General features: G+C 32.7%; 1 protein-coding gene across 1 annotated transcript in view; it reads left to right on the top strand.

Annotated features, from left to right (window-relative positions):
* The window catches only part of nup155 (nucleoporin 155), a 33,082-nt gene that overhangs the window by 11,398 nt on the left and 12,101 nt on the right, over nucleotides 1-9,583 (top strand). Inside the window, exons 11-17 of the mRNA XM_016245086.1 lie at nucleotides 2,933-3,201; nucleotides 4,599-4,807; nucleotides 4,938-5,004; nucleotides 6,588-6,703; nucleotides 7,545-7,648; nucleotides 7,721-7,854; nucleotides 8,348-8,539. Of these exons, the coding sequence (XP_016100572.1) occupies nucleotides 2,933-3,201; nucleotides 4,599-4,807; nucleotides 4,938-5,004; nucleotides 6,588-6,703; nucleotides 7,545-7,648; nucleotides 7,721-7,854; nucleotides 8,348-8,539 (1,091 nt within the window). The remainder of the gene's footprint in view (nucleotides 1-2,932; nucleotides 3,202-4,598; nucleotides 4,808-4,937; nucleotides 5,005-6,587; nucleotides 6,704-7,544; nucleotides 7,649-7,720; nucleotides 7,855-8,347; nucleotides 8,540-9,583) is intronic.

The following is a 9,583-nucleotide window of genomic DNA, read 5'->3' on the forward strand; positions in this document are numbered from 1 at the left end:
ACATCATTTTATTTAAAAACTAAACATTTTGTTATGAATAAAAATGTAATCTTTAACAAAAATGAAAATGCATTTTAAAAAGTCACAGATATGGTCACCATTATGTTGTGCAATCCTGCTTTTCATGTTAAGTTTTCCTGTGTAATGCATTTTTCACCTCAAATGCATGTCTTTGCCTGTTTTTCAGGACGATCGACCGCTCCGTGTTCAAACCCATCGTTCAGATCGCAGTAATTGATCGCCCAGAGTCGTCAGACTGTCAGCTGTTGGCCGTCACTCATGCTGGTATGATTTAGAAATGGAGACTCCAATGCATCTTGGGTCTGTATCTTCTCTAAAGGCCGTTTCGCACTGAGCGTGATGCAAATTGCCAACGAATGTTGCTTTCACTAATTCACGCCTGCATGCTACGTGGCGCCAACCAGCAATGCATTTTTCCTCATGTAGCCTAAGTACCGTATCGACCCGAATATAAGACGATGTTTTTTTCTTGGAAATACATCTGAAAAAACACGGTCGTCTTATATTCAGGGTCTAGACTTTGACATGTCAATAATACACCCACAACAATAGGTGGCGCCAAATACGCATAAAACGAGTGTGCCATGAAATACGTAATGTAATGCGTGTTGTAAAGATCGCGAGTAAAAACGAAAGAAAAAGAAAAGCTTACAGCTGCATGAGTCATGACGGTCACGTTAGTCTGATGGGACCAAACTCTTTGTGATTTTAAAACGTAAGACAGTACCCAGATTTGAAGACTACAGTAAGATTTAACTTCTACTGTTAATAAGATTTTGGTAGGCTACTATTAGATGGATAGCCTAAATGTCCTATTTCAGATGGGCTACCTCTTTTTTTTATTTTATTTATTTTTAATTTTTTTAATGGTATATCAACAAGTGTATATTGTTTTTAAATGTGATTGTTGGTACATTTTACCAGTTTTACCATACTTTCAAAACAAAAATTTAAATAGGACAAATATGCAATATGAAAATAATTGAAGACAAAATGTGTTTTAATGAGAAAAAACAAGATTTGGTTTTTAAAAAGCCTTTTTCCCAAAGGTACATCTGGAAAAAGGGGGGTCGTCTTATAATCAGGGTCGTCTTCTATTCGGGCCAATACGGTATCTCGTATATGGCTTTTACATCGTCCACTGCTCAATATACAGCATTACATTTAGGGTGTATTCACACCTCTCTTGTTTGGTTCGATTGAATCAAACTCAAGTTCGTTTTCCCCTCTTGGTGCGGATCTTTTGGGCAGATGTGAATACAGTAATCACACTCGAGTGCGGACCAAACAACCGTACCGAGACCCAGCCGAAGAGGTGGTCTCGATCCGCTTCCAAACGAACTCTGGTACGGTTCGTTTAAGGTGTGAATATGACCCGACCTCGATCCGACCCAAGTGCAGAAATTACGCTCAGAAACAGACAGCTTGCGCATGTAGTGCTGTTATTTGCGTTTCAATGGCTTAAATAACTTGTTTTTAAACCACAATGCTTAAAAACACATGCAAATGATGAGTTTTCATGACCATGGCGTACAGCCACTAAATAGGCTAAAGCTTAATTTATATGTTGGGGGGAAATAGTAAGGAGATATTTGAATGATCTATTAATAAACTAGTGTTTTCTGAGTCAGTGTCGCAAAAATGAAATTGACGATCCTGACTTGCCATCTCATCATTGGACGCGCCTTTAGAAAGAAATGCATCTTGGATTACATAATGAAAGCGTTTTTGTTTTGGATTTGAATTATTTCGTTTTGTAGTCATTTAAAGCTTTCTATAGATATATTCATCATGTCTGTAAGGGAAATATTCGCTGCGTTTCGGTGCATTTTTGTGAAGCGTTCCTGCTCAAGACCGAGACGGCAAGTGCAACCTATTTGTTTTCTTTATTTTACAAAAGAACCACAATGCTTAAAAACACATGCAAATGATGAGTTTTCATGACCATGGCGTACAGCCACTAAATAGGCTAAAGCTTAATTTATATGTTGGGGGGAAATAGTAAGGAGATATTTGAATGATCTATTAATAAACTAGTGTTTTCTGAGTCAGTGTCGCAAAAATGAAATTGACGATCCTGACTTGCCATCTCATCATTGGACGCGCCTTTAGAAAGAAATGCATCTTGGATTACATAATGAAAGCGTTTTTGTTTTGGATTTGAATTATTTCGTTTTGTAGTCATTTAAAGCTTTCTATAGATATATTCATCATGTCTGTAAGGGAAATATTCGCTGCGTTTCGGTGCATTTTTGTGAAGCGTTCCTGCTCAAGACCGAGACGGCAAGTGCAACCTATTTGTTTTCTTTATTTTACAAAAGCACAACGTTTTCTTGATATTGTGAGTGCACACAAATAAAAATAGACCCTTTACAGTTCCGAACGATGTATTATTCTTACCTTTATGAGTATAAATGACGGCTTATTTAATTTGTTTCCACCTTCAGCTTCCATTCTAATGATTGGATATGCGCCTAATAGCACACATTTATATAGGCAAAGCAAGTGAACTAGTGGACTTTCCTGGTGTGAATACACCCTTAGATAAATAACTTTTGGTTCTTCATCAGCACAAACTATCCATAATGCTTTGAAGAAAATATAATTAGAGGTACAATTAGCATCAAGCTACATTTCAAAATGTATGTAATGTTTTTGCTCAAACCACACTTTAAACGATCATCGAGTGCTTGTAATAACTTCTGATTGTGATCTAAAATGGATTTTGATTCTATAATACCTGGTGCTTGTCATTTGTCGTAAACATCCTTTATTGTTATAAAAATACTCTGAGCTGCATAAAAACACATGCACATTTATGAATATAAATATATCTCTATGTTCAGACACCAACGACAACAACATCTCGTGTGTGGAAAGGTCTTAAATTGTGTTTCTGTGTGTCGTGCAGGTGTGCGTCTTTACTTTAGCACCATCCCTTTTGCTCCTCCGAACGCCAAACACATCTCGGCCCGGCCCTGCTTGCTGGCGCTGGTGCATGTGCGTCTGCCACCCGGATTCTCTGCGTCCTCCACCCTCCAGAAACCGGCTAAAGTTCACAAGGCTCTCTACAGTAAAGGAGTTCTGCTGATGGCCGCGTCTGAGGCAGAGGACAGCGACGTTCTGTGGTGCATCAACCACGATTCCTTTCCCTTTAAAAAGCCCCTCATGGAAGCTCAGGTCAGAGATGTTATTTATTTTAATTTTTTTGTGCAAGCTTGTTTTCCACCATGGAATAGTTGATATTTCTCAGTTCCCACTTTTTTTTTTATCCTCACAGTTCTGAGAATTGTGAGATATTATCAGTTTATTGAACTGTATAACATGGAATGTCGTGGAATTTATCAGTTTTGGTTGAATAGATCAAAAGTACATGAACTTCATCTCCAGAACTGCTCTGAGAGTCACTTTGAGTATTTTACATTTCATTTAATTTCATTTCAAGGTCTTCACGGCAACCCGTCAAAATAAAAGTTTGTTGAAATTGTGTTGAACTTGAAATTGTGATATAAATATATTACTATGGTACAGTAGAATGTCTTAATGTAATAATAATAATAATAGTACTAATGATAAATTAAATCTTAATTTTTTTAAGGAATAATCAAATTGTTTTCATCCATGTTTTAATTTTAAGAGTAAACATCTGTTATGCAGCACTTTGCTTGCCAGAAAGTTAAAGGGTTTGTTTAATTGACTAAAAGATACTTTTTTTTTTGATTGCCAGAAAAATTTAATTTTAATTCTAATGCTTAACACAAAATTTCTGGAGGAAAAACAAACAGTTCATAGTGCCGTAAAAATTTAATTTTTGTTAGAAATAGTTGTTGCTCTATAAGTTTCATTATTTTAATTAATTAGATACTTTTTATTACCAAAAAAAATTGAAGTTATCATTTAAATTAATTAGACACTTAATGAAATTGTGATTATAAAAAATTTAATCAAACCATTAAAATAGAATTTTGGTAAAAAAACCAAAACAGTGCACTAAAAATTAAATTTTTTGTTCAAATTAATAAATTGCTTTATTTTGTAAGTTTCATGATTTTAATTAATTAGACAGTTTTTGATTACTAAAATTCAATTTAACCATTAGAACAGTCAATAAATATCAAAACGGAATCCAGGAAAAATAAAAGGGGGGGAAAACAAATTTAGAAAAAAAAAATTAACAACTGAAATTAGGTAAAAATAGATTTGTGAGATGAAAAGTCACAATCAACCCTCTACGGGCACCTTGGCAATTGAATCGCCTTTGGCTAGTATATTTTTTTGTTTACTCGCCAGACTGAAATACTATACTATACTACTGAAGTTCTTAACAATTGTTTTGATTTATTATTAATTTGTAATTATTTAAAAAAAATGTCCTGCTTATATGATTTAATAAAAATGCACAAAATAAATTTGATATAATCGTGATGCATCGTGATCGTGAAACCAGTAACGATTCACACCCCTACTGTATTTCAGACCCTTTTTGTTATCTTTTTTTCCTGTTATTCTAAATATAGAATATCATTTTATTAATAATAATAATCCGATCAGATCATAAAAAGTGAATGTTGCACAAGTGCCGTTTTATGAATGTGTGTTTTTTGCTGTTGTGTGTAAATATGTGGTTGACTCATCTCGACTCATTAGGCATGTTCCCGCCGACCGTGTCGACGCCTTACATCCCAGCGACTCCCATGAGCATGAGCGGCGCGGTGTCGTCTGGACCCGAGGTCATCTTCTCTGGAAAACACAACGGCATCAGTATCTACTTCACGCGTATACTGGGGTCAGTCAGTGTTACGGTCAAATACAGGCGTTTGTGACTTCTGAACACTTGTGCAAAACGATTAATCGATTCAAAATAGAAACGCTGATTCTTTGCATTCATTTTTTTTAATGTTGATGCTTTAAAACAGGAACATCTGGGATGGGAGTCTTTCGATGGAGACCACCATAACCAAAGGCAGGCAGACTGTGACTATTGTGAGTGATGCCAGATTTTGATGATAAATTATTTGTGCGTTATTTTTTTTTGTTTGTTTATTATGAGTAATGACCGATTTTTGAGCATTTTTACAATAATGCTTTAGTTATTTTATTTCGTTTTTATTTATTTTGTTTTTTTAGTAAGCACAGATTTTGAAGTATTTAAAAAAAAAAAAATAGTTTTTATGTATTTATTTGTTTTGTGAGTAATTGTAGATCTTTCTTGGAGCATTTTACAGTAATGCATTATTTTGACTATTTATTTGTTTATTTTTAGTGTCTGATTTTTTTTCTTTTAGCATAAATGTTGTAAGCATTATTCGTTTTTTTATTTTTTGAGTAATGCCAGATTTTTATGAAAATGATTTGTGCGGTTTTTTATTTTATTTATTTGTTTATTATGAGTAATGACCGATTTTGGGGCATTCTTACAAAAATGCAGCTTTTTGTTTTCATTAATTTTGTTTATTGTGAGTAATTACAGATTTTTGAACATTTTTACAATAATGCTTTAGTTATTTTATTTTCGTTTTTATTTATTTAATTTTTTTAGTAAGCACAGATTTTGAAGCATTTAAAAACAAAACTGTTTTTATGTATTTATTTTGAGAGTAATTGTAGATCTTTCTTGGAGCATTTTACAGTAATGCATTATTTTGACTATTTTTTTATTTTTAGTAGTGGCAGATTTTTTTTCTTTAACAAAAATGTAAGCATTATTAGTTTTATTTTTTGAGTGATGCCAGATTTTTATGAAAATTATTTGTGCGTTTTTTAAAAATTTGTTTGTTTATTATGAGGAATGACCGATTTTGGGGCATTCTTACAAAAATGCTGCTTTTTGTTTTATTTATTTTGTTTATTGTGAGTAATTACAGATTTATGAACATTTTTACAATAATGCTTTAGTTATTTTATTTCGTTTTTATTTATTTAGGTTTTTTAGTAAGCACCGATTTTGAAGTATATGTATATGTATATATGTTTATGTATATATGTATATGTATATATGTTTATATGTATATATGTTTATATGTATATGTATATATGTTTATGTGTGTATATATATATATATATATATATATATATATATATTATTTTTTTTTTTGTGTGAGTAATTGTAGATCTTGGCGCATTTTATTGGCGCATTATTTTGAATATTTATTTATTTTTTTAGTAATGGCAGCTTTTTTTCTTTAACAAAAATGTTGTAAGCATTATTTTTTTTTTTTGAGTAATGCCAGATTTTTGCAGCAATTTTACATTTTTGCTCTGCTTGTGTTCCAGAGTTTTTGTAACAATGTATTTATTTTTTTTTGCTTGTCTTATTTTTTAGTTTTTTTTTTTTTTGTCAAGCTTCGTTTTTCTTTCAGTTTATTTTTATTCATTCATTTTGACTTTTTTTTTTAATTTTTTATTAATATTTAACTTTTTTAGTTAGGGTTAGTGTTTTTCATTAATTTTTTTAGCCAATCAGAAAAAGACTTCTGCCAGTCAAACATTTAGTTTATTCGCAACATGCCTGAAATCAGTTCCAGCCGCGCTCTGTGTATTTCTCTGATGATGAGCTTTGGTTTTAGCTGGAGAGCACGGCCAGTTCATCTGATCTGGAGGTCGTACTGCTGGAGCTTCAGGGTTTGAAGGAGTTCCTGGACAAAAACTCCCAGTTCAGTCCGACTTCTCTGGGTGTGGGCAAGTAGGTGCCCTTCAGATCCTCTCATGGTCATCTTGTAGTAATGCACGCTGGGTTTCTAACTCACTTGATCTCTTCAGTTTCAGCTCAACAGCAGATCTATCATTTATTTAAATAAATCAAACATAGTTATTTCTTTAGTTTGTAGTTTTTTTTTTATTAATTCATTTAGAATTTAGTTTTTTTTTTAAATTCATTTACTAATTTTCAGATATGTTGTTATTTATCATTTTTTTTATTTGTTTTTTTTTTAAATACATTTTTAATAAGATAATTAATACAAATTATATTTGTTCTATAAATATATGTATTTTAAAACTTTATTTAGTATTTAATTAGTTTTATTTACTAATTTTCAGTCATATTTATTTATTAACATTTAGTTTGTTAAACTGTTAAAAATGTTTATATATTTTATATAAAATTTTATAAGATTTTATTTTCTATAAATATATATTTTTACTGTATTTTTTTAATAAAAAAATAGTTTTTGTTTATTTAGTATTTGATTTGTTTCTTTACTAATTTTCAGTTATCTACTTATTAACTTTTAACTTAATATTTAGTTATTTATTTTTTTAAATGTAATAAAATGTAAAATAAAAATTATTTATATTCTATAAAAAATAATTAGTTTTTAGTTATTTAAAAATGTTTTTTTAAATATATTTAGTAAATTATTTTTATTATTATTTATTTAAAAACTAAAAATATTGAAATACTTTATTATTGATCTTCATTCCATTTTTTTGGTTCCTTAATTTTATGAACAATTGTTTTATTACCTTAAAAGAAAATACATAACCATAACTATGCTTAACCATAACTCACTTGACCTCCTCAGTTTCAGCTCGCCAGCAAACCTACAGCAAAGGCTTCTGGGATTCATGCGGCCCGATGGCTCCAGCTCTCAGCAAGTGCAGCAGGAGCTCCAGAGGAAGTACCACAGTGAGTTTCAGTGAGTTTCTGTGTATCTGTGAGCGCTCAGGTGTTCACCATCTCCTCATGTTTGCTCCTCAGCGGAGGCTCAAGCGTATGAGAAAGCGTCTCTTCAAGCCATGCAGCAGTTGGTTCATCGCTCCTATCAGACGCTGGCGCTCTGGAAACTTCTGTGTGACCATCAGTTCAGCCTCATCGTCTCTGAGATGCCCAAAGTACGACCCATTGCTCTCTGTTACCCCTCGTGCTTTCTCGAATATGAACAGTAGTGATGTTTTTTTGCACCCTCAGATTCCAGATTTTCAAATAGTTGTATCTCGGCCAAATATTGTCCGATCCTAACAAACCATACATCAATGGAAAGCTATTTATTCAGCTTTCAGATGATGCATACATCTCAATTTTGAAAAATTGACACTTTAAGACTGGTTTTGTGTTCCAGGGTCACATATTGTAAAACAAGATACAAACAAGATAGCTGAGATACAACTATTTGAAAATCTGGAATCTGAGGGTGCAAAAAAATCAAAATTGCACTAGATAGAATAATTTAACTTTAAAATGTAAACCTTTTTCATTTGTCTTTTTTTTTTTTAAATTTAAATATCACAATAAATATCGCATCGTGGACTTCATATCGTGATATTATCGTATCGTGAGATTCCGATATCGTTAAATCCCTAATGATTGGTTTTCTTTCTCTGTCAGGAGTTTCAGGACCAGATTAAGGCTGTGAGTTTTAAGGATGTGGTTGTTTCTGGACGCGAGCTGAGTGGCGCTCTCGTCACCGCCCTCATTAACGTGTACATCAAAGACAGCGCGTGTGTAGACACCGTCAGCGCTCACCTGAGAGACATCTGCCCTCTGCTGTACAGCAGCGACGACAGCATCTGCTCCAAGGTACCTGTGCGTCTCAATGAGACTCCAGTCAGACGCCACACAAACCACGAACACATGGAGACACAAAACAAGCTGAGGAAAATAACTTAAAAAAAAAAAACTTTTAGTTTTTTTGTGTTTTTAGTTTAGTTATTTTTAATTACTCAAAAAATATGTTTTTTCTGGCATTACTCAAGAATAAAAAAATAAATAATGCTTATTTTTGTTAAAGAAAAAAATCTGCCACTACTAAAAATAAACAAATAAATAGTCAAAATAATGCATTACTGTAAAATGCTGCAAGATCTACAATTACTCACAAAACAAATAAATATATAAACATTTGTTAATTTATTTAGTGTAGCTATTTTTATTTATTGTTTTTATTTGGCTTATTTTTTATTTTATTTTATTTTTAATGTATTACTTTATATATAACTTTAGTTTGTATTTTTTTATCTAAGTATTTTATTTTCTATGTTTCGGTATATTTAGTAATGTTTAATTTATTTGTTTTTATTTTTTTCCTTAATTTTATGAACAATTGTTTTATTACCTTAAAAGAAAATACATAACCATAACTATGCTTAACCATAACTCACTTGACCTCCTCAGTTTCAGCTCGCCAGCAAACCTACAGCAAAGGCTTCTGGGATTCATGCGGCCCGATGGTTCCAGCTCTCAGCAAGTGCAGCAGGAGCTCCAGAGGAAGTACCACAGTGAGTTTCAGTGAGTTTCTGTGTATCTGTGAGCGCTCAGGTGTTCACCATCTCCTCATGTTTGCTCCTCAGCGGAGGCTCAAGCGTATGAGAAAGCGTCTCTTCAAGCCATGCAGCAGTTGGTTCATCGCTCCTATCAGACGCTGGCGCTCTGGAAACTTCTGTGTGACCATCAGTTCAGCCTCATCGTCTCTGAGATGCCCAAAGTACGACCCATTGCTCTCTGTTACCCCTCGTGCTTTCTCGAATATGAACAGTAGTGATGTTTTTTTGCACCCTCAGATTCCAGATTTTCAAATAGTTGTATCTCGGCCAAATATTGTCCGATCCTAACAAACCATACATC

This window comes from Sinocyclocheilus grahami, unplaced genomic scaffold (genome assembly GCF_001515645.1).
Source record: "Sinocyclocheilus grahami isolate Dianchi unplaced genomic scaffold, SAMN03320097.WGS_v1.1 scaffold745.1, whole genome shotgun sequence".
NCBI classification, from domain to species: domain Eukaryota; kingdom Metazoa; phylum Chordata; class Actinopteri; order Cypriniformes; family Cyprinidae; genus Sinocyclocheilus; species Sinocyclocheilus grahami.